General features: G+C 51.2%; 3 protein-coding genes across 3 annotated transcripts in view; 1 reads left to right on the top strand and 2 right to left on the bottom strand.

Moving 5' to 3' along the window:
- The window catches only part of LOC101233471 (uncharacterized), a 509180-nt gene that overhangs the window by 211481 nt on the left and 273595 nt on the right, over positions 1 to 24104 (top strand). The gene's annotated exons all lie outside the window — the stretch shown is intronic.
- LOC140681509 (hydrocephalus-inducing protein homolog) lies at positions 722 to 17007 on the bottom strand. The gene is made up of 21 exons (XM_072921404.1): positions 16868 to 17007; positions 16511 to 16693; positions 16154 to 16273; positions 14777 to 14936; positions 14500 to 14672; positions 14145 to 14343; positions 13407 to 13506; positions 12637 to 12736; positions 11993 to 12161; positions 10821 to 11059; positions 10442 to 10502; positions 9621 to 9825; positions 9019 to 9251; positions 6428 to 6536; positions 5588 to 5842; positions 5118 to 5260; positions 4549 to 4773; positions 3242 to 3402; positions 2638 to 2747; positions 1622 to 2054; positions 722 to 824 (listed from the first exon to the last, which is right to left on the bottom strand). The coding sequence occupies exons 1-21, from the start codon at positions 17005 to 17007 to the stop codon at positions 722 to 724; spliced, it is 3621 nt and encodes a 1206-aa protein (XP_072777505.1).
- LOC140681582 (uncharacterized) lies at positions 1362 to 3473 on the bottom strand. Its single transcript, XM_072921517.1, has 3 exons — positions 3242 to 3473; positions 2638 to 2747; positions 1362 to 2054 (listed from the first exon to the last, which is right to left on the bottom strand). The coding sequence occupies exons 1-3, from the start codon at positions 3286 to 3288 to the stop codon at positions 1570 to 1572; spliced, it is 642 nt and encodes a 213-aa protein (XP_072777618.1). The 5' UTR covers positions 3289 to 3473; the 3' UTR covers positions 1362 to 1569.

Below are 24104 nucleotides of genomic sequence, written 5' to 3'. Positions count from 1 at the left end.
CAATAGCACTGGGCCTGTATCAGCAGTAGTGTAGCCATCAGGATCAGGGCAGCGATTGTCCTTCTGTGCTGGGCATTGGTGAAGCCACACCTCGAGGGCTGTGTCCCTTTCTGAGCCCCTCAATAATAATTAAAGTTTCTCTAGCAATTGCTTTATTCATTATTTGCCTCCCTTCCCTGCCCGGCTGTAACTGGAACTACACCAAAGGGAAAGTGCCTGCAGCCGAGGGAAGGCTGGGCTTGGGTCTCTGGTTCTGTTTGTCCTTGCTGCCGGTGGTGTTGGTTGTTTGCCTTGTACATACTGGTAAAGAACTGCCACTCCTTTTCCCACATCTTTGCCTGAAAGCCCCTTAATTTCAAAGTTATAATAATTGATAGGGAAGGGGGATCTCATTCTCCATTCCAGAGAGGTCTGGCAGACACCTGTCTTTCAAACCAAAACAAGCTGACAATTAACAATTTATTAGCAATTGTTTATTAACAGTTAAGGGACAATTATCAATTACTTATCAATCTAATCAACAATTAGTTAATCAACTTAGGTAAGAGGGAGGTGCTCACTGGAACGTGGGAGGGTAGCTGCAGAGGTCTCTGGTGAAGGGTGGGAGACCACCAGCAGCAGAAGGTAGGATGTCACCAGCTCCTGCCGCACGCTCCAGCTGACACAAATGTTGTCACTCAAGTGTTGGTCTTTAGAGCACCTCCTTCTTGGGTCCCTGGCCTTACTCTGTCTCTTCTAATGGTTTATCCAGACTGTCCTTCTCCTGGGCTCTGCCTTCCAAAGTCACCTGCCCCATCTTCTGACCTGGCTGCAGGTTAGGAATCCTAGGAAGAGAGGGACTGGTATTAGCCAGAGGAACATTCCCAGCCCACCGCTTTTCTGTCTCCTTGCAGGGCACACAGTGTTGCATCCTCTCTCTGTGCAAGCAGCGAGCAGCAGATTTAACAGCTGCACTAGCTGCATGGAGGCTGCAGAGATGCAAGGGCAGGAACAGGACCAGTTAAATGCCCGGGGACCAACTACAGCACATGGGGTTCCATGTGGAGAAGCAGGCCTTGCTTGTCCCAAAAGGAAGCAGAGCTGGGGACTGGCTGGTCCCTGGATCTCTTGTTGCAGATTTTGCAACCCTCCACAAGCTTACTGTTTCATACAGTGTCTTTTCCCAGTGCCTCCCTGCCAAGGGGTGAAAGATGGTGATGAAAGATGAGGATCTTTCTGTGCTCCTGTGGGTGTTACTGCTGCCTCCCTGGGGCTCCCCATCCCAGTCAGAGGGACTGAAGGGAGGGTGTTGGGGGATGAACCAGGCTGGGCTTGGTGATGCCCAGCAACAGGACAAGAGGCAACAGGCAGAACCTGAACAAGACAATTCCACCTGAACCTGAGGAAGAACTTCTTTCCTGTGCAGGTGATAAGTTGCGCAGAGAGGGTGTGGAGTGTCCCTCACTGGAATTATTCCAGAGTCCTCTGGACACAACCCTGTGCCACGTAGTCTGGGATGACCCCGCTTCAGCAGGGAAGTGGCACCAGATGACCTAGCGTGGTCCTTCCCACCCTGTCCCACCCTGTGATTCAGTGATACCCATCAGTAGCATGAGTTGGCAAGCGTGGAGATATTTCCCACCTGCACAGCAGGGTGGTCTTAAACTTCCCCAGGCACTCTGGGAAGAACTGCACGTCAAAGGTCTCCTTCTGGCCAGGAGCAATGATGCCACAGTAGGGGTTGATTGAGAACAGGTCATGGACAACATCTGGGAAAACTTCTAGGGAGGTGCTGACACGGTCCTCCTGCTCAGAATACTGCTGCTGCTCAAAATCCAGCTCCTGCACGGAATCCAGCTCCTGCACGGAATCCTGCTCGGAATCCAGCTCCTGCTCAGAATCCTGCTGCCACTTGGAATCTGGCTCCTGCTGCTGCTCAGAATCCTCCTGCTGCTCAGCAGGCCGCCGCAGCTGCCGCACTTTAGGATGTGTCTCCGAAGGATGGTCCTGCTCCGACCAGAAAAGACGCAGCAGCTTTCTGCGATGCTTTACAGTATCATAGGAGAGGAACCGACCTGCAGGGAGGAAGAGGACACCTTGCAAAGACAAAATCCTGTGTTCCCAGCAACTCTGCCTCCTGCTGCAGGTAGGTGGAAGAGAGCTGGGATGCACTTGGAGAATCTCTGGTCAAGTACTTTATTCTAGCAGGAGACAGAGTGTCGGGAGCAGGGTCTCTGCCTGAGCACACACTCCTGCGCCAAAGCAGGAAAGCTGGTTTCAGACAGTGACTTTGCGTTTGCCCTGGAGTGGGGAACTGCACACAGACAGTGGCTGCAGGGCAGCTCACTCATTACACCACTGTTTTTCCCGGTCTCAGACTTCTCAAAGAGATGACCTGGTGTCCCCCTTCCTAGTCCTGACCCGGCACGTGGCTCTCCCCAGAGCCTGGCTCAGCTGCTTTGCAGAGCAGAAGTGGCTCAGCAAGAACAGAAGGGGCTGAAAGGCAGAGGGGGACAAGGAGAAAACTCTCCAGCTGCAGCTGGGAAGGTGCTGATGAAAGTGCATGCGTGGACAAGGATGAAAAAGCAATTCATGTTTTGAACTGAAGTGGCAGGGTCTTCTCCCCGGGCCCTCAGCTACCAAGTGAAATGCTCTTACGCATCAGAGTGGTTGAGTATGGCTTCTTCAGCTTCTTCACTGGTTCACTCCCTGCAGGTTTCTCCCAGGAGTATTCCAGAGCTACCTCACCTGTGTTTTGCAGTGTGAAACTAAAAAGCAAGAAGGAGGAATAAAAAAATGTCCAAGAAGTATAAAGCAAATAGTACAGTAATATTGTCTGATGGACTCCTGATACCACTTTCTCCTGAGGAGCATCTTCCCCAGGCAACCCAGCCATGCTCAGACTGCTGTCCTGGGTGGCCCAAGAAAATATTTCAAAGTCTGGAAGTTTAAGAGAAAAGGGCCAACATGGTGCCCAGGACATTGAAGCTAAGGGGTTTATTCTGGACTTTAGGTCTTGGTTTGACTGCAAACTTATTCTGGAGCAGATGAGGACAGGTGACATACAGTGAAAGCAAACCCATGGCTGTTCTCAGCAGAAAGGTATGGCAGCATTGAGCCTCTCCTGAGCACCACCTCCTGCTTGGCTTTGCGTGCACATAAAAGGGCCTGTGCTGGTTTGGGTGGGGTAGAGTTCTGGGAAGCAGTTCTGGCTCAGCCTTGGGCAAAGGCAGCTCCTGCTCACAGGGCCTCCAGCACTCACGTGGCTGTCCCTGTCTGGAAGGGCAAGGTACTCTTGAACTGAATCATGGTCGTGCTCAGCTTGAACTGGGTGTAGGCAACCACAGCACTGAGGTACACCTCCAACTCCTGGCTGCTCTCCTCCACCACAGTGTGAGCCGGTTCCGGGGCTGTCTCGACCACCTGCAAACAGAGGAGGGAAGAATCACTGAGCAGAGCCCAGAAAGTCAGGCTGAGAAGGGAATCTTCTGGCCTCCAAGATCACTAGAAAGGACCAGTCACTTTTACTGCCCTGCAAAGATGACAAAACTGGGACTGCTTTGCTACAGTACTTGTTTCTGCCCACTGATCCAAGCGGTCACTACCACAGCTGTTAATACACCCAGAGAGACTACAGCTGCATTCCAGTCCCTGTACTTCAATCTTGCAGAGGGCCTGGCTTTTTTCCTCGTTCCTATAAATCCAGCAGGTCTCCAAACTAGGGTTAAGTTCCCCTGCTGGAGCTCTGTGGATGGAGAACCCCAAGAGTGAAGAGTTCTAGAAAGCACCTTTTTCTTCTTGTCTTAGAAGAAAGTGCTCTCCAGGTCTCCTGTCTGGAGCAACTGCTTGGAGCTGGGGATGGGCATTTTGGGATGTGAAAGATCTCACTAGGAAAATCTCCAGCTGCAGATATTCTGATAGAAAAGAGGATGGTTTAGAGGCCTTAAAATGGTCCAGAAACTCGGAAAGAACCTCCACCCAAGATGAGTGTGTTTGGCAATAATGACAATGAAAGTAAGACTCTTTGGAGATGATCCTTCTCCAGACTCCTTCGTAGAGTCATGCAGTGCCTGGGCTACACCATGATGAGATATCCCACACCAAATACAGAGACCACAACTAAATTCTCATGCAGACAAAACTTGGAGTTCACCAGCACATGCAGGAGAAGTGTATTTCTCTCCACTTCAAAAGAAGAGACAGAGTGCAGCAGACTAAATTCCTTGTTGGTAAAAGGGCACCAATCAGCTGAAGAGATTTCTAACACCGTAAAATGGGATAAAATCGTAAAACATTGCCTTCCATTCTACATGGGCTGCAACACTTGTGTTTGTGGCCCAGACTGAGGCTTTGGGTGTGGCTGAAGGTCTCTTATCAAAAGGCTTCCTCCTCTCCTGTGAGTGTATCTGGTCACTGTGCCTCCACCTCTCCGTTGAAATGCGCTGCTGGTGAACCTCATGGCTGTCCAATGTCCAGAGGAAGCAGGAGCTGCTCAGCCAGCAGTGATGGTGTTCTAGTGGTTCTTTTTGTAAAACCCGGCTTGGCTTTTCTTGCCATTTTGCTTCTTACCTGCTTTATTTTAGGCTGCGTGGCGGCTGCCGGGTCTTTCCTGGTGGTATCCTTCCATGTGACAATGCACATTTGGTCATCCCAGTCAGGAACCTTCTTTTGTGGCAGCTCAAAGTTGACCTTGGTCATCTTAAATTTCACAAGGGGCCTCCTGAAGGTGGCTGGGACATCTGATTTCAAGATCACTGTGATGTCCTTGGCACAGCCAGGATGGAGGTGTCCCACCTAGGGAGAATCAGGGAGTCAAGACCAAACTGGAAGCACTGCCAAGGGCAGGACTGACAGCAAAAGGGACTGACGGATGTGGTGAGCAGCTGTGCCAGGAATCTGCACCTCAGAGTGGATTTAGTGAAGTTTGATAGACAAAAGTATGAACAGAAGGTGCCACCTCCCGTAACATGAAACCTTTTCTGCAAGGCTGGCAGCCTTGGCCCAGCCAAGCCAGGGACTGCATCTCCCACGTGGCACTGGAATGGGCTATCCGTGGTATGTGAGCACTCCCTGCCAGCTCCTGGGAGCACCAGGGCAGGGCCTGAGCAATGGGGAAAGGCAGAGCAGTCCACGCTCACCTTGGGGGAGAACAGGAATGGGGCATCTGCCTCCCACTCAAAGCACATGAACTGCTTAAGGCTGCGGTTGGTGACGGCGAAGGTCCTGTAGCAGCGCTTCCCGACAGGACAGTCCCCAAACTCGATGTGATTCACTCTGACAGCTGTTAAGGAGGAGAGCAAGGGATCTCAGCATGCAGGGAGCTCCACCTGCCCCCTGACGTGCACAGACACCTGCATGTTCAATGCTTCCTTGCTCCAAGCCTTCCCCCCTCTGAGAGGGAGCTCCCCAGGCAGTTTCACCACTTCCAGGGACACATCCCTGAGCCAGTGACGTGCAGCACAGCACACACTGCTCTGCATGCATGGCTACCACACCCACAGGCCACCAAGCCCCGTGGGAGACAGCCCAGGCCTGGCTAGAGGGAGGACACACATGATCAGATATTTTCCTCTTCCTTGCTCCACCTTGGCAGTCTTTCTTCTCTTACCATCAGTGATGTCTTTCTTCAGACTGCTCTTAACATTCCTTTCCTGTGTGTCATCCTCTAGTCCAAGCAGGGTGAATTCCTCCTTGTGGCCTTCACCCACCAGCTCTATTAGAGTCTCCTTAGAGTAGCTGTCCTTCACTAACACATGAATCTTCCCTTCCAGATGTTGAGCCAGGGTGGGTTTGAAAATTACATCAAACTCAGTTGATTGCCCGGGACTCGGAAGGAAGAAAGGCTTCTTTGGGATCTTGCTCGCTGCACAGCAATGGAAATCAGAGTTAGGTGGTACAGCTGCACAGAGGAAATATTTCCATAGCATACATGAGGAATAAGAGGTTGAAACCAGCTGCCTTCTAAGCACAGGTTCTACCCCCTGTGGTTCCAGAGTGGTTCCAGACCCTCTTCCTCTGTTCACAAGACGGCCACCTCCAGACACAGCTTAACCTCAGGCTGATGCCCAGCCCTCATTCCATCTGCTTCCAGCCAGCTCCAGCCATATGGAAAGCTGAGCCAAAGAGTGCTTTGGGCTTCTGCTGGCTGGCTGTGTGCTCAAGGGCTGTGTCTGTTCAGGCTGGTACCTTCCCACGTGCAGCAAATACCTCAGAGGGTCCCCTGAGGTAGTGGCAGTCCCCCACAACTCAACCCACCACGTCTAGAAGAACAGAACTTGCTACAGCTTGCTAGGAGGAGACCCTGCAAAAAGCCCCCAAGAAAAGCTTGGGGGACAGAGAGCCCAAGGAAAGAAACTGTGCCTAACATCTGGCTGCTGCTCAGAGAACCAAGAGCAGGGCACACATTTTCCCTCTGTGCACAATTGCACTTCATGGTTAATGGATTTACCTTTTCCAATGAGTTCCTTTTTCACATCTCCAGTGTGGAATACCTTGACCTGGGAGGTCCTGCCTTTCAAGAAGAACATTCCATGCTCATCCTCCAGGAGTAACATAAACTGAGAAAAGAGAAGCCAGAGCACAAGGATACTGTGAGTCCAGGATGGCACAGGGACTGACACTGCAGTGCTGCTGGTCCCACACGGGAGGCCAGCACCTCTCCCACTACAAACAGCACTTAGCACAAAAGTTAAGTCAAACCAGCCAGGGAAAAAAGGGCATCCAGAGGCATCTGGATAGAAGTGACACAGAACCAAACAGGGCAGAAAGTAATGAGCAGAATGTATTTAAACCACCTCTAAGTCTACTTAAAATGTAATAAACTGGGATCAAATACAATCTAATGGAACTGGGAAATCACACATGCCCATGAGAACAAAAGGTGACCTGAGAGACAGGGGAAAATACTCCACCACCTTTCTTGTGTTCAACTTAAAGAAGAAAGACTGGGCAGAAAATTTCCAAGAACTCCCTTCTTGGAGAACAGACATCAGTCACTTGTTCAAAAAGAATTTCTGACACCTCTTTCCAGGTTTGCCATGTTCTTTGTGACCCTTCCCCTGTGCCACAAGCACTTGTTCCCAAACCAGACCATTCCTCGAGCAGGTCCTCCTCACCTTGACAGGTATGATGCCATCCTTACGGGTGACCAGAGGGAGCACCTCTGAATCCCACAGCTGGAGCCTCTTGAAGCGCAGCACGGCGTTTCCCCTCTCGCTGCGAGCACTTGAGCACACGACTGTCAACCGCGGCTCGTGCCCCTTCCCGCTGATGGTGAAGGTCAGGATTTGGGGTTCAATTCCCACAGAGCTGCAGGAGAGGCACAGAAACAATTTCAGCTGGCACTAGCCCACTTCTCACTGGGCAAGCAAAGCAACAAGGGCCACCCACAGTGTTTTCCTTGCCTGGTGCTCCTGTACCCCACAACACAGCCCCCCATCAGCCTCTTCCCAATCCACTCAGGGCCATTCACAAGAGGAATCTGCTCCAAAGAGCCAGAGCCTTCCACAATAACACTTAAAAATAATTTCACTTAATTGAATTATGCAGCACAGCAGGTAAATGAGAAGGCACCAGATGAGATATGGCAAATCCCCTGGCTGCAGTGAGATGAGACTTATGCAACGAGCAAAAGCACAGCGTGAAAGCAGTACAAAAGTAAGAAGGCAAATAGAAATGATTGTCACTAGCAGTAAAGATCTTTTCCAAGAACAGTAAAAAAGCAATTGCTCATTAGAAATTAGACTTCTCTTGCTCCAATTCAGCCACTAAAGGGTTGAGGAAGGGCAGGTCAAAGCCCCAGTTCACAGGTCCCAGGGCAGAGGAACTGGGCTCCTCTTTCATACCAGCTCCAAACACTCACATAAAATAGCTTAATGAATGCCAGGGGGTCACACAGGATCACTTAATTTTACAGAAACAAAGAGAAAACGTGACTGCTGACTTGCTGGCACAGAAACTGCTTCATCTAAGCCTTTGTCGTTGGAAACCCCCAGCTCAGCTGCAGCACATCTCAGTAACTTGCGGTTGGCCACCTGTACTATTTCCCTGTCTTCACAGTTCCTCACACAGGCTAAACCATCAGCCTCATTCTCCTGCTCTAAGGGCTATTGGCTCCCAGATCATCTCATGCCAAGTACTCTGCCTAAGGCTACTGACAGCATTAGCACTAACAAGAGGTCTGTGCCTTCCCAGGGGAGAGGCAGCTATCAGTGAGGCCTCCCCCAGTATTTCACAGGGTCAGTTACCCTTTTGGGATGACAAGGGAAGCCTTGAAAGTGCAGTTGTAGTTCTGCTCCTCTGGTGGGGTGAAGGTCACCGTAGCAATGTCATAGGATGAGCCGGCAATGGACATCTTGACTGGATACAACTTGAAAATGCTTTTGATAGGGCTTTTTTCCTTGAGGGAACCCAGAGAGCAGTGTTAGGAGGAAACACCTTTCAACATGACGCAGTTTTATCCATAAATGCATTAATGAGAGCAGTCCCAGACACCGTGTCTTCCTTCCTGCTTCCCTGGGCAGGCTCCCTCCCTCCCAGGGAATGCCGACTTTGTGCTGAAGCACTGTGTGTTTTGAGGGCTGGCAGCTGCCCCAGCCTATCTGGGAGGTGGGCATTGCATGGAAAACCCTGCAAATGACCTAGAACTGGCCTTCAAGGAAAAGGAAAAGCCAGGGAGCCTGAGAAAATGCTCTGCTTGGAGTTCTGGCATGTCAATTCATAACTGAGAAAATGCTCTTCTTTGAGCCCTGGCATGTCAGGTCATAACATCCCCTCTCTGTGTGTGCTTCCCAGAGAGGTTCAGAAGGATTCACTTCTCCCACCGAAGACCCAGAGGTGTGAGCCAAAACCAAGACATGCAGAATTCCACACAACTGCTCCCTGGTTCTGCTGCCCTCCCCTGCAGTTTGACCTGCACTGAGCTAGCCTTGTCTGGGCCACAGGATCAATGCACCTGGAGAACAAAACAGGCTCTCAAACGGCCCTTAGAGGGCAACCACCTCCTTGGCCTTCTGTTCCACCTTGGCCTCCTGTTCTTACCTCTCCAGACAGCGGTTTGATGGAGAGGACCACGTCACATGGCAGATGGCGTGTGTTGTAGATACTGAAATGAGCTTCAGCCTCTCGCCCAACCTGAATATTGCTGAAGATGAATCTGTTCTCATCTGTGACGAACAGGCCGGCGCCTTTCACCGACTGCATCTTCTGGACGAGGTCGCTGCTGCTGCAGATCGGGTAGTCCTCAAAGATTGATGTGACGTCCTCAACAAGTGCTGTGGACACACCAGAGGGATGAGCACGGAGAAGCCTCCCTGATGTGTTTATCTGGGCCCTGCTGGCCTCTCAGAAGGCTTGATAAGCCCTTTCTGCCCGGGTGACTGCTAAACCCAGCCTTGGGTGGGGGAGCTGGCTGAGGATGGAGCTCAGTCAAACTCAGCCTTAGAGAGCATTGCTTTCCTTTTATCCTTCCATGCATCCCTCTCAGCTGGGAGGGATGAGTCCACTGGTGGACTCAAAGAGGGCTGGAACCTCTGAGGATTTTAAGGAGGGAACCCAGGCCTAGCATGGCTCTCTGTCCAAGCAGCAAGTTCAGGTGCTGATCAGCAGCAGGTGTGACCAAGGGCACTGTGGGCAGTAGGTACCTGGGAGGCAGGACTTGGCAATCAGGGTAAAGGGAATGCCGAGGGGATTGTCCTTGGGGTCTCTGCCCATGATGTCAACGTAGAGCTGCTTCTCACACGTCCCCTCCTGCCTGGCAAGGCATTCCACTGAGATCTTCTGCTGGCCCCCGGGACCGATGGAACCGGAGCAGGGGGACACCGTGAACATGCCAACACTGAGGCGACTCTGCAGGAAAAGTTCCAGGAGAGGCTGATGGCTAATGGCTGTGCCTTGAGCACCCCAGCAAGGAATATGTCCTGCCTTGGCCTCCAGCTGGGCCCAAGCACCCAGTCCCAGGGCAGGGAAGGATGACTCCATGGCCCAAAGGCAGCCCCAAGCTGAGAGCAACAAGCCAAGAGGAGCTGCAAGCCTGTCCCAAGTGGCAGAGAGAAAGGAGTTTGAGGGTGAAGACTGAAGGTGGTAGCTGTGATCCTCCAGAGGTAACAGAAATAGCAGAGAGCAGAAATAGCTGTGAGAAATGATGGGAGGGAACTGGGAAGAAGAAAAAGCAATGTTGTCTGAGCTCTGTGGACCGGGAGTTCAGTGGGGGATGTTTTTGCTTCTGTGGTGTGCACAGACCTACGCTGCCTCACAGCTAGCAAACACAGGACCTGCTCCCCTCTGTTGACCCCACCGCTCCAGGTCAGAGGCAGAGTACAGGACTGCCAGGGGGACTGAGCAGACACTGGACTCCATCCTGCAGACCATGTCCCACCCTGTGGCGATGAGCCCCCAGCCCGGGCACAGCAGCATCTTCTCACATCCCCTGCAGCAGCACTGCTGGGGAGCAGGAGTCACCCACCTGTGTCGAGGAACTTGATTTCCTTCTCAGTGAGCACTTTGCAGATTCCCCTTGCTGTAAACTGAGAGGAGAAAGCAGAGGTATCTGTCATGCTGAGCTGCCCTGCCTTCCTCTGAGGCTGAGGCTGGCCTTCCTCCTCAGAGAGGAAAGCCTTCCTCCTGATGGCTCCCAGAGAGCAACCTGCAGCTCCCAGTGCCGGACAGAGCAGCTCTATCACCAGCTTCACACTACACGTGGGGTACCGAGGTGCTTTTTTGCTCCCTCTCCCCAGACCAGGGATGCAGATGGACAATAGCCCAGGTCTCCTGGCTGCCTGCCCCTTACCAGCTGTGGGGCGCTGCCTCCTCACACAGGAAGGGTGGTGCAGGGCTTCTCCTACCTTTTGCTTTCCAAGGCTGATGCCTCCTCGGGTGCTTGGCGGATGCAGAATTTGAAGTTGAGTGTGCCTTTGTTGTCCAGCACGACCGTCAGGGTCTTCCTGGTGCCCTTGACCATGGCTCCGAAGTTGATGGGTGAGGCAGGCTCAACGCTGCACTTGCTGTACTCGGCTTTCGCCGATACCCTCAACGGGATGTTGCCGACAAGCTCGCTTCCTTCACCGGAGCTGGCATCTCTCACCTGCGTCCACAGGAAGGGAGGTGACCAAAGCAAAGAGGCCAGCCTCCACCCCAGCCCCCAGCCTCCACCCCAGGCCTCCAGTTTACCCCTCCCTTTTTAGGCACCTCCTCCAGAGTCCACTTAGGAATTCTCAGCTCCACTTAGGAAGCCTCCCAAATGGTTTTGAAAGACTGTTTGTGTATGTAGGAGAGAGGATTCTCCAGTCAAAGCCCTCCTTCCATTAGACACCTGTGGGAACCCAGGGAATATCCCCCTGTCTGCTCTGGAGTGCTCTGACTCCCAGGAAAACACTGACTTTGACCCTCATTCATGGAGAAAACTTCCAAAGCCTCAAGGTAAACTAGAGACCACAAAACTGTGAAACAGATTGTAGAGAGACTTTAGTATGTCACATAGGGGAGAAATTGAGGTTTTACCATTTTTAGTATGTTATAGATGGGTTCAAGATGAAAGATATAGGGTGTTGTCTTGAGTTCCTTTCTTCTTTCTCCTTCTTCCTCTTTCTTCTTGGGTTTAGGTGGTATCTTGTAATTAGGTAGAAAAATCTGCATTGCGGGTCGTTAGGGGTCAGTTATTGGGTTAGAAAGGGAAAAAATGTAACTTCTTAATTGGGTAGTTTAGTTTTTGATTAGACTTAAAAAAACCTTGCAGCACGAGGTTGTTGGCCATTTTTGTGCTGTTTTCACGCATGCAAGGTCTGGGCACAGACAGTGTGCTGAAGTTTTGGTAAGATAACAATAAAACAAGAACCTGAAGACCAAAGAAGTCCAATGTGTCTCTCATTCCTGACACTGAACTGTTCCAGGAGGGTCTCTCCTGCCAGGGGAGCCCTCAGGGAGTTGACCAACTTGGGGCCCACAAACTCACGGGCACCTATCCTGTTTACGCTCCCAAAACACCATGTGATAACGCAGTCTGGCCCAGGCAGCTCACCTGACAGTACAGGATGGGTTTGTCCTTGAGGAGAATTTCTCTTGTGGGGTGGAAGAGCATCTCAACATCCACGCCAGGCTGGGAGGCAGTCAGCATGCCCGACTTAGGCTCAACAGTGAAGTGGGAGGCCACATCTCGCATCCTGGGACCTGCACCGCCCAGCGTGAAACTGGGGAGAAAGGGAAGGGATGGAGATCTCTGCAGCTAAAAGTATTGGTGCCACCAGCACAGCCTGGACTTTGCATAGGACCAGAAAAAAGGAAAAGCTCTGCTCAGGGAATCCTGGATCTTGACAGAGAGTGCAGACAATCATGAGGTTACTGCAAGAAAGCTCAACACTGAAAGTTTTCATTCATTTCTTTACAGAGTCTCAGAAAGAGAAAGGAGGTGACCATCAAAGAAAGGCAATGAATCTCAGCATTTCAGTGGCTGAAATTTTGGGGCTCTCCTTTGGGCTCCAGCTGAGCTCTGAAGAACTGTTGGTTTGTGGCTGGATTCTCTGGTGAAATAACTGATATTAGAGAACCCAGGGTTTGTACTTACCACGAGGTAGCCAGCATGGAAACAGGTTCTAGCCATTGACAGAGGGAGAATTCAGGCCTGGGAATCTGAGGAAATGCTCACTACCAGGCAGCTGGGCTTACCTGTACTCAATGTTGTATGCCCCTTTGTTCTGTAGAGTCAGGACGTGCTTCGCATTATCGAGGACATTAATGGTTCCAAATTCCAAACTTCCACCTGGACCTGCGGAAAACCCACAGAGCGAGGTCAAACACGGTATTTGTGAGCTGCTGCAGAATACACCAGGTCACAAGCTACATGGAGGTCTTGGCACAAAACCCTTTTCAGTAAGTTTCCATTCTTGAAGGTGTTTTCCAGCTACTTGTCTGCCCTTTCTCTTCTCACTCAAAATATCTGCAGGCTTAGTAGCTAAGGAGCTCAGCTCCCATTTCCTCACTTCCAAGCACAAATCCAATTACTTCATATGCTGTGCTGAGCCTATGGGGCTTGCCAACTGCCTGTTCACATCACTGCTGTTTCAGAGCCCCCAGATCCAATCTGCTCATGAAGCTGCACACTTCAAAGGTCAGAGGAAAGAGACTTAAGGCTGTAGTGCCCTGATGATACTTTATTCCACACAGCTTGCAGGGTATATGCTTTATGCATCCACGCCATCCTTGCATGCTGTCCCGTCCCATCCCATCCCATCCCATCCCATCCCATCCCATCCCATCCCATCCCATCCCATCCCATCCCATCCCATCCCATCCCATCCCATCCCATCCCATCCCATCCCATCCCATCCCATCCCATCCCATCCCATCCCATCCCATCCCATCCCATCCCAGTGCTTTGGTCACCCAAAGGTAATGCAGTGCACCTGCACTGCTTTGTTTAGGAGGCATCCACTGACCTTCAGGCATGTCAAAGCTCAGAGAAATGTTATAGACCTCTGCGGAGATTTTGATGTTTTCGGCCTGAACAATCCCCAGGATGTTTTCTGGATCTGAAACCTGAGGCAGCAAGGAACAAACACTGCTCAGATTGTTCTTTTGGTAGACAGCTTGTAAGTCCTTGTCTCTGCTGGCTGCTTCCCCTGTGGCCTCCCTGGCTGCACAAGCGTTGGAGGACGCCCGAACTTTGCTAACCTGTTCATCTCATGGGCTGCCCCAGTGGGATTCTGCCACAGTAAAAAACCCTATCAGCCCAACTCTGCACTCTTCAGCAGGGAATGCTCTCTTGGAGAGGCACAGAGATGTAAGAACAACCACAAGAAGTGTGAGGTGTCTTAGAGCAGGTGGCATTGACAACCCTCTCCAATTGCTTAGCACCTTCTCTGAAATGCACACCTAAACCATGGGGAACAAAATCCCAGGGGGAGAGTTGTTGCACTGTGGAAGAGCTTCAGACAAAGTCCAATGTAGAGCCCACGCTGCAGTCTGTACAAGCAAACAACAATCTCCAAGCACCCACAGGGACAAGCTTGTGGTACAGGCTCAGGGTGCAGTGTCTGGTTATCTGGGGGGACGTGGATGCACTGCACGTTCTGGCAAACGCTGTGTAGAGGCAGAAGTTGGGGTCACAGCACCCTTGTGTCTGTCAGGTGCAGCTCTTCCTGCCCCTGCCCCCAGCAGCACACAGCCCCTCTCACCTCTAGCTGGAGAGTCTTCTCAATGCTGCCCATCTGCCCGGCCCTGAAATGCACTGTCACTTCAAACTCTGAGCGGGGATCAATGGCGCCGTTATCTTGTGACAAGGAGAAGTTCTCAGCAAGGTCATCCAGCCCACTGAGCTGCCAGGCCACGGGCAGCAGGGTGTCGTTTCTCAGGACCAAGGTCCTGCTGTCAGTGCTGCAGAGACAGGAAGGCACTTGGCATCAGCTGCTGGATGGCCACACCAGCCTGGCCACTGAATGCAACTTGGAGCAGCTCCATCCATGCCCTGGAAACCAGAGTCAAACATTTTCTCTTTGTCACAAGACTTGGAGTGCTTGTGGGATGACTGACCTGTGCAGAAACTGCTTGTTAAAAGACAGCTCCAGGGGGCTGACCTCCAGCTTCATGCGCACCCCAAGGCAGCACAGGCTGAAGACCACTGGCTCCGGGTTCTTCCCAACGCTGCAGATGAGTTTGTCTTGCAGGAAGCCAGGGGAAGTGGGGTATGCCCAAATGGTCAGCTCCTGGACACGGCCCCACAGGAAGAAACAGAAAGAGCTCTGTGTGAGAGCAGGAGGAGCAGCCCCTGGGCACTTCTGCGTCCCTGCTCTGCCTGCCCCTCTCCTACCTGCTTCTGCTTTGGTTTCAGCGCCATGCTGGGAGGGTCCAAAAGGAACGTCTCTGCTTCCCCAGCATTCTCAAAGGAGAACTGGACCTCTACATCCGTGGGGGAGCTGTTGAGGATGGTTGTATTCTCCGCGTTGCCAGGACAGTTCTGGGCCTTGTACCTGTCCACAAAAGGGGAAAAGGCTGCAGAGCAGACTGTTGCCTTTGCCACACACCAAGGAGAGCACCGTGTGCACCCGAGGAAGTGATGCTGCAAGACCCTGCTCTAACAAACAAAAGTGAGAAATGGATCCCAGTCAGGGGCATGGCCGTGTGCTCGTCCTTGCCTTACTCTGATGCCTTCCCCAGCCCAGAAGCCTGATGATGCTCAGGCCACTGCAAGAGTTTTTAATACAATGTAAATTCAAAGGTGCCTAGGAAAATAACACTACACCAGGCACATGGGTTCTTTCCCCTTCTTTCTTGGGGGGCCTTCCCTGCAGGGTATAAGGAAAGGCTTTTGAAAAAATAGTTTAGCTAATTTCTTTCATAAAAGTCATGAAACTGCTTTGGATTTTATGGGTTAGCGCAAAGTCTGAGAAAGAAGCATAAAGCATCAATTCCCAAGAGCAATGCAAAAAGATAACAAATGATCCTTCTCTCAGGTGTGGACATTACTTTGGATTAAAAGGGTTAAAGAGGCAAACAGAAATCCCAGACCATCTATCAGTCTGGCTAAAGATTGTCTGTTTTTTAAAGTATTTTGATTTCATTTACTTGGGTTGTCAAAATAGCCCTTGCCCTCCAGAGCTCCCATGGAAGCCAGAACTTAATACTAAATGTCATTAAAAAGAAGTGACAGTAAAAGTAGAAATACACAATAGCTTAAATGACAAAGTGTTTAGGCAGACTTTACCCAGCAGTGAGGATGCATTGTCATTACAGGGAAATGTAATTCCTGCTGTACGTTACCCCCAACACCCATTGGCAGGTCAATCATAAAATCTTATTAATGATTAGAGGTTAATGAAAGGTTTACAAAACCATCTACAGAATAATTGCTCAATCAGGCTACCTGCAGAGCTCAAAGCACTTCACAAACCACCATAAAGTTCATTTCCTAAAGGGTGAAGCTGAAATGTGGAGGGGGACAGAAGTTGCCCCCGAGCCACCTTTGGACAGGCAGCAGCAAGGGGGCCACCAAGGCACCCACTGGGCAGGCAGAGCAGCTCCTCCAAGGCTCATTTGCCTCTTTTCTGCTCACGTTCACACATCTGTGGTCCCTCAAACCCATGTGTCTCCCAGGACCCTGCCGGGGACTGCCCTGGGCTGTGCCACCAGGACAGCCTGTCTCCCCAGGCGTGTCACAAAAGTACAGGGCCCAGCAGGGAGCACGTACCACTCTCTTGATTTCCCACACATCAGCGGCCCAAAGTGGAATCGCTCTGTGCTTTCAACATACTCCTTGAAGATTATTTCATCTTCCTTCATGGTTTTCCTCCACTGTGGAAACACCACCCTGGGCAGAGAAGGCGGGGAAGGAAGAGCTATGAGATGCTCCGAGTAGGAAATGTCGTCAGAACGCCAAAACCCCTCCTGGAGGCTGAGGCACCATCTGCCTTGCCAGCTCCAGCACAGGAGGAGGTGCTGGGTGACCTGAGGCAGCACGATCTGCCCAGGCAGAAGCCCCAGGGGTCAGCCCTGGCTGTGGTTCAGGGGCAGCAGTGGTGTGGGGGCTGCCAGGGGCCAGCCTTACCGTGGGTCCTGGCTGATGCTGGGGTACAGGCCGGTGCCACGGCAGGGCAGCTCGTACGGGCGCTTTGTCTGCACGAGCTCAAACCTCAGCGTCTGCTCAAACTTCCCTGGCTTTTTGGTGGAGAAGTGAACCTTCGGTTCCACCTCACCGTGGGCAGGCACTACCCACCGGTACCGTTTCAGCCTGGCAATTAAAGAGGAGGCTTCAGACATTGCTGAGAAGCAAACAAAACGAGGAGGGTGCACTCGCCATCCCCTGGAGGCACTGGCACAGGGTCGCCGTGGAGCTGGGGTCGATGGACCTTGTTTGGCAAGAGGACCAAGAAGCAGAGGCATCACCTCCTCCTGTGTGGCTCACCTGAGGAATTCTGTGGGCATTGAGGCACTTTCCATCATGCTTTTGTTGCTTGTTGTGGGGGAATCCTGGGGACTTTCTGTTCTCTGTGTGGACACCTGGCTCTCCTTTGCAGAGCTGTCTCTGCTGGCCGCTTCACCCATCTTTGGTTGGCCCTCGGCAGAACCGCCCCTCATATCTGGGGCCTCGGCCTAAGGGGAGAGAGAAAAGGGAGAGAGAGGTGAGCCCTGAGGCATCCCCATCCTGGAGAGCAAAATGGGGCTTTCTTCACCAGCAGAAGAGAGAATAAATAAATAGGTCCACCTGCCCATGGACTTGGTCTTCCTTATTGGTGTTTGTTTTGCCTAGGGCTGTTGGAATCCTAGATACCGAGAATTTTAAACTTTCTGTGCTAGAAGGCACAGACTTACAAAAGAGCACTGCATTTGACCTGAGGCTGTAGAGAAGACTTCCAGAATTAATTAATAACACTGAAATTATGAGTGTATAGTTACTTAGAAGTGTGTAATGTCACAAAGTAAAAAACTTAGGGTTTAAGGTTTTAGAATATAGAAATAAATATGAAGCAAGATAAAAGCTTTAAAGCAAAAGCAAATTCTTCACCTTCTTTTTCCTTCTTCTTCATAAAGTTAAGTAATGTACTTAGAAAAAAAGTCCACATTACAGGCTTTGAAAAATCAGTTATTAAGTTAAAATATAATAACCTAAGTATCATTTCTTAGTTAAATAATTTAATTAAAAAAATCCTCATAACAAAAAATAGTTCAACATTTTATACCTTACCAATAAAAAACTACAAAACTCACAGCCATGAAACTATTTTGCTAATAAAAAATAATAATACCTAAAAATAATAAACACCTAAATACAAACATAAAATATCATCTCAAATACCTTCAATCCCAACCTCAAGAAAAAAAAAAACAACACCAAAAACCCAACCAAAAAAAAAAAAAACAACAAAAAACCCAAAACAAACAAACAAAAAACCCCACCTAGGACAACCCTTCTCACTCAGGACCCTTTCCTCAAAGGAGGTTGATGGTTTAGGTGATTTTTTACCTCTTGCGGTGCCAGGAGGGTGAAGGGCTCCACACGCCCTGCAGGGCCCAGCCGCTCCTCTGGGTACTCCACTATGGAGAGCACAGCAGCAGGGGGAAGGGGAGGCCCGTCGGGATGCAGCCCCAGATGTTCCAGCATCTAAAACAGAAGAGGAAATCCTGCTTGTACTTGTGTCACCTTGATCCTCACAACTCCTTTAAAGGCACTGAGCTTTAGGCAGTGGGGTTTTTGATTTATATGAATAGAAGTGCTTTGTTGTGCCCGCTGGGGTGAGCGGGCTCCAGAGCAGAGGCAACAGCTACAAGCAGGACCAGGAGAGAAACCTCTATGGGTATTCTCAGTTTAGTCAGAGAGAAAAAGAGAGGTTTCTGCCAGGCTAGAGCCTGGGAAAGAGTTGCAAAGGAATGTAAATAATCCTCTGTCTCTCTTGTTGTTCACATTGTTTATAGATATGGTCTGCCACTGTGCATCATTCACTGCACACCAATGGTGTGAGATTTTTTACTTTAAGACCACTGAAATTAGTCTGCACGATGCTCTCCATAAAAAGAGTGATGTATTTGAAATGAATCAGTTGAGTTGTGCTGTTAGAGTTCACATCCTCTAACTCCAGCCTTCTGGAGTTCTCTCATTCTCGTCCTGCCTCAACAGCGACAACCCTCTCCGGAGTGCCTCAGCTGATGAAAATAATGACCATGAGCTGCCCTGTCCTGTTCATAACGATTTCCAGGCTGGGAAACTCTGAACAGACAGGACACTTGTACACAGAGCACTGCCACTTCCTGCCCATCTGAGGGATGGTGATAACCTCCCCATCCACACAGATGTCATTGTGGAACATCATCAGGGGCCTGGACAAGGCTCTGTGCCATTATCACCTGTGGGGACACAATGCTCCAGGGCCCACGACCACGGCAAGCTCAAGATCTGAGCCTTGCAGGGTTTTACCTGGTCCTCCCTCGGGATCTCCCCCATCATGGCCCTCGGATCTGTGACCTGCATGTCCAGGCACAGCGCCCCGTCACAGCAGTCTCTGACTGTCCCTTCTACAATTTCACTTTGTGCCTCCAGCTGAAAGGACTGACGACTCCTTGGGCCTCCATGGTTTTGTTCAGGCTTCTTCTCCACCTTCTCCTGGGGCTTATTGGTCTTCTGAGCAATGTGCAGCTGGCACAGGTCAGCCCGAGAGACAGGATTGCCAGTCGCTTTCACCATGGGCTCAGAATAGCTCGTGACAACCTTGTGATATCCTGCAGTGCAAAACCAGGGGGAAAAGTCAGCCTCCTGCCCACCTGTGATCCTCATCCTCCTCCACATCTCCTCAGACCCTGGGAAAGGAGACTTGGTGAAAGCAACATGAGCTTCTTCTTTTGTTGCTAGGAAGGTGCAAATATAAAAGAGCCAGTGATATTAGACCTGGCTGAAGAACTCATCCAATCCTAGTCTTTATGGCTAAGGGACACAAGGGAATATCCTGATTATTCCCCCAGTCTGGCAGGCAGATAGGGGCTTGCTTTGGCTACACTCAGGGTTGGGATACCACAGCCCTTCACCCAAGACTTTCTCCACCAAGCTGGAGAACAGGCAGTTGCTAAAAGCATGGGCTTGCCCTGGAGAGCAAGGTGAGAGTTCAGGGTGTACGGAATGGACTCCCAGCTGTGACCACAGTCAAAACAGACACTGCCAAACCCTCACTGTTTTTCTGACCTGGTGCTGCCTTGCCCTCGTCCTCAGCCTCAGCCTCAGCCCTGACCTTGGCCTTTGCCATGGTCTTGAGTTCTGCCTGCTGAGCCTTCAGCCTCTTCTGTGCTCCATAGTCCTCCAGCACCTTTGGGAGCAGCGTCCCACCCACGGCGCGTGGAGGCATTAAAAAGCTCTTTTGGTTCTCAGAGCCCAGTGCCATCCGCAGGATCTGTGTGTGTAGGGAAGAGAAACCATAGCAAGATTCCTTTTCTTGCCTTTTATCTCACATACTCAACAAACCCGATTTCTGTCTCCTCCCTTCCTCCCAACAACACAAACTATTTAATTCCTCCCACAGCATGTCGGCAGAGCTGGCCTTGCCCTGGGGATTGCCTCCATCTCCTGGCACAAGCCTGGCAATGCTGGAGTGCTGAGAAGCTTGGGCAGCACGTACATGGGGACCAGACCTGCCTTCTCACCTTCACCTCCTCAAAATCCAAGGAGTAAAACTCAATGGGGAAGCTGCATGGGTTCTTTACCACCGCGGTGGCCTCCACCCCATCGCTGTCCACCAGCACCCATCCCATATTTAGTGCTGGGGGGCTGAACTCCAGCCGTGGCTCCAGACCTCGTCCTGAGAGGTGCAGCTTTAAGTGATTGCTGCTCCCACACATGTTAAGCCTCAGTTCATTCTTGTAAGACCTCTGAAAAGAGAAAATTGGAGACAACTCATCCATGAAGTCCCGAGTGACAGGACCCCAAATACAACAACGCTTGCCCCAAGGTCGGGTGTTATCAGTTCCTCCAAGGTGAACAGAAAACAGGTATTTACTTCTGCTAGGGACTACAGCACCTGTGTCCTGGGTCTAGTAACTGGCATGAATCTTGGTGTGCACTGAAACTGGGTATTTGGGTATCAGATGGATGTACAAAGATTGTCAGGCATTTTCATCTGGTCATGCAGGAGTGCAATGCTCATGGGAAGGGCCCTTGGGGTTACAGTGTCCAGGCACTGTCCTGGCACTGCTGCATCAGGCAAACACCAACTCCAGGAGAGGGGCAAATCAGCTCTCGCTGGCCAGAAATAAGGGTCATCTTCCCTGCTTAGTGTTTGGCTCCGGTCCAAGCCAGACACAAGATGGTTACATCTCTCCAGCAATTAAAAGATCCCTGGGAATGTTGGTGAGCACAGAAGCACTTGTGTCCATGCTGGTACACACTGCCAGTTTCCGAGACCCAGCGGCCACAGGCAAACTACTTTTGGGAATGCTCCATCCTTTAAGTTGAATCCCCAGCTGCACGGCAATGTGCAGGCAGGCCAGAGCCCCAGGGACTGCTGGCAGCACAGGTGACTGTCCTGCCGTGCCCAGGAAGGTGTCTGGTGGCTGATTTGTCTGTCAGTCCTGCAGCAGGATGAGCCCAGCCTGGCCATTCCAGGATTATCCCCTGCGAGTGTCTGTGACGCCGAGTGTCGCAGGTGCAAATACAGCCAGGCAAGGGGCAGGCTGAGGGGAGTTGGGCACATCCCCCCCATGTGCTGAGAGGCAGCCCTGGTGCTCTCTGTGCAAGCTCCCTGTGGGCATTTCAAAGCACATCTCACGGGAGGGCTCTCTGGGGTGAACTGAGCCACGCTGAGTATGTGTGGCAGCACATTTCTCCTTGTGCTGCCACAAGAATGGGCTTTGCAGAAAGCTCCCTGTGAAGGCAGAGCTCATACCACACTCTCTGCACCAGGCCCTCATTTCCAGATAGCCCTGACAGGCCTCCCGGGCTGACACCTGCCAGTCTCACCTCCTCCTTGGGTGTAAACCAGATTTGTAAGTTCTGCCACCGTTGTGGATCAAGGGTTCCTTGGGAGGGCATCACTTCAAAGGGACAGGGCTCATCCTCTGGCGCCCGCTGCTTCTGGCGTAGGGCTGGTGTCACGTATTGGTGCTGATCCTTCTGGGCACAGAAACCAACCGTGTGAGGTCTCCTTGGCTGCGAGGACAGAGCCTCACTTCCTGAGTGCTCTGAGACACTGATGCAGTGCTAAGAGCACCCACAGCCAAACCAAGAGCGGCCCCCATAGCTAGAGCTGGAGGGAAAACCTGTAGACAGGGCAGGCAGACAGGGAACTACTGTCCTCAGAGGAGGAGGAATGGGTGAAGATGGCAGAAAAGCAAAGCATCCTCTAATGGAACAGGCTCAGGCAAACCAGCCTTGATCCAGACCCTCAGAAGCTTCCTCCAGCATGCTGTAGACCCAAATGCTCAGGCAGCCACAGGAGCAGAAAGGGCAAGAGACACAAAGAAACCCAGCCAAGAAGTTACGTGTTCAATGTTGCCTGTGCTTTACCTTCAGAACAGGCTTGATGGACCATTTGCAGGGGGCTTGGAACCGGTTGTAGAGCTGGATGGTCTCAACCTGGCACTGCCCAACAAGGATGTCAGAGAACTGCAGCGTGTTCTTGGAGAGTTCAAGTGACGGTGCCAGCACAGTGGCACAGAGGCGGATGTGAGACGTGGGGCCATTTGTCACCTGGAGAAGGACAGAGAATTCAGCAGAGGGTGCAGGTGACATCTGCTGCTGTGCCCAGCCTGCTGCCTGCCCCAAGAGCTCTGGTACCTCTATGGGCAGCAGCACATCCACGTCACGCGGTGGCTGGTGGGCACTTTCAAAGTGCACTTCAAACGCCACGCTGTGGCTGGGGGGCAGGCTCTTTATCAGGCCTAGGTCCACGCTGAAACCTGGAACAGATGAACACAAAGCAGCTGAGATACCCGAGGAACACGAAATGTGCCATAAGCACATTAAAGCCTTACAGGTGTTCTGGCTGAGAGGGCTGGGGAAAGCCCCACACTGTTCTGTGACCTGGATAAAAACTTGGAGTGCACCTGAACAGCCCTCAGACACAGTGAGGCACTGTGATGGAAGTGCAGCCTTGCCTCGAGGCCTCTTTTGGAAGCCTCTTTTGATCCACCAGAGGATCCCACTGGCTGTTTCTTCAATAGAGGATAAATACAGGTGCTCTGACAGTGTGAACTCCAAACAAAGCATTTCCAATACACAGCAGACCCCACTGGTTGCCAAAACAAGCCCACAGAGTGCCCAAAGAAACTCGATGCTTATGGGAGCCAAGGGCAGAGGATGCTGAGAGGTGACCAGGGTGATGAGCCCACCTGGCCTCTGCACTCAAGCGTTAGGGCAGTCACAGGCAGGCCAGGAGAGGTCCCTGGGCATGGATGGCCAGGAGAATTCTGCCTCTAAAGCTCCCAGCAGGGGCACTGAGAAGAAAACAGCTCAAAAACCTCCCCAAGTTCAGTGGCTTATGCTAATCTGAGACACCTCCTTCAAGGCCACAGGAAGTGTCTCCAGCACTGCTTACCTGTATCCTGCAGGGCAGACAGATCAGCCTGGAAGGACACTGGGATCTGCCCTGCGTTGGTGATCTCCAGAGTGCTTCTCTCAGTGAAACCCTTAAGGACAGGGCCCATGTCCAGGATATACTCGGGCAGCTTAACTCTGCAAGGAGGATTAAGGACAGTCCTTAAACCACAGCCTGGTTGCATGTCCAAGAGGACAGCCATAAATAAAGTGGCTATTTCTTTATTCACCGCTGTAAAAACTCAGCTCAAGCCCATGAAACCCGTGGCCTGACCACCTGGCAAAGAGTTAGGGAAGTCAGGAGGAGTCCTGACAAGTCCTAGGTTGTATTGGCTACTAACAGTACCTGCAAATAAAATTATTTAAAATGGACACTGCCCACAGCTTCTCTGCCATGAAAAGCCAGTACAGGTGAGTCCACTGGTCCTCCACTGGTCTCAGTGGAACTGCCCAGCCTGGGGTACAGCCTGAGGCTGAAATTGTTTGGGGCCTAGAATGTGATTTGCCTGCACAGGAAATCTTCATTGCTCTGCAACCAGACCACATGATCTGCTCTGCAGAGCATCTGCTTCCTGCATTGAAACCTCTGCTGCTTGTGCTGCATCATGATGGTCACAGGGACCCACCAAGTTTCCTAGACAAGCCCTGCCACCCCACCAGGATTCAAGCCATCTGATTTGGGGTTTTAAAGGGTTTGCTGACATGTGCGGTTCCCTTCTCCTTTTGTTTAGTGTTGCAGCATTTTTGAGAGAAAGAGGACATGAGTTATGAAATTTGAGCTACTCCAGTCTAGGCCTCAGATTTGGGCCTTGTGAGGCCTTCAAGCCTCTGACGCAGTTAAAAATTCAGAGCTTGTGGCGCAGATAGAAATAGTCTTAAGGTGTGATGGGGACCACTGGGTTGTCTGGGTGTGAATTAGTATAGGTTTCATAGTGTAAGGTGTAGGCCGTTTTAAGGAAAAGGTAAACAATATTAGTTTGCCAATCAGAGTGTCTTTGTTTCTGTAAACTATGTGGAAGCTTATATAAACTACCATGTTATCTCGAATAAAGGGAGAACGTTTGATTAACCACATTGGTTCAGATCTGCGTTTGTCTTGTCCAGCTTTCCGTTTTCCTGAGATTCCCTG

The sequence above is a fragment of the Taeniopygia guttata genome, chromosome 37, assembly GCF_048771995.1.
Source record: "Taeniopygia guttata chromosome 37, bTaeGut7.mat, whole genome shotgun sequence".
NCBI classification, from domain to species: Eukaryota; Metazoa; Chordata; class Aves; order Passeriformes; family Estrildidae; genus Taeniopygia; species Taeniopygia guttata.
This window is presented reverse-complemented; position numbering and strand designations above follow the sequence as displayed.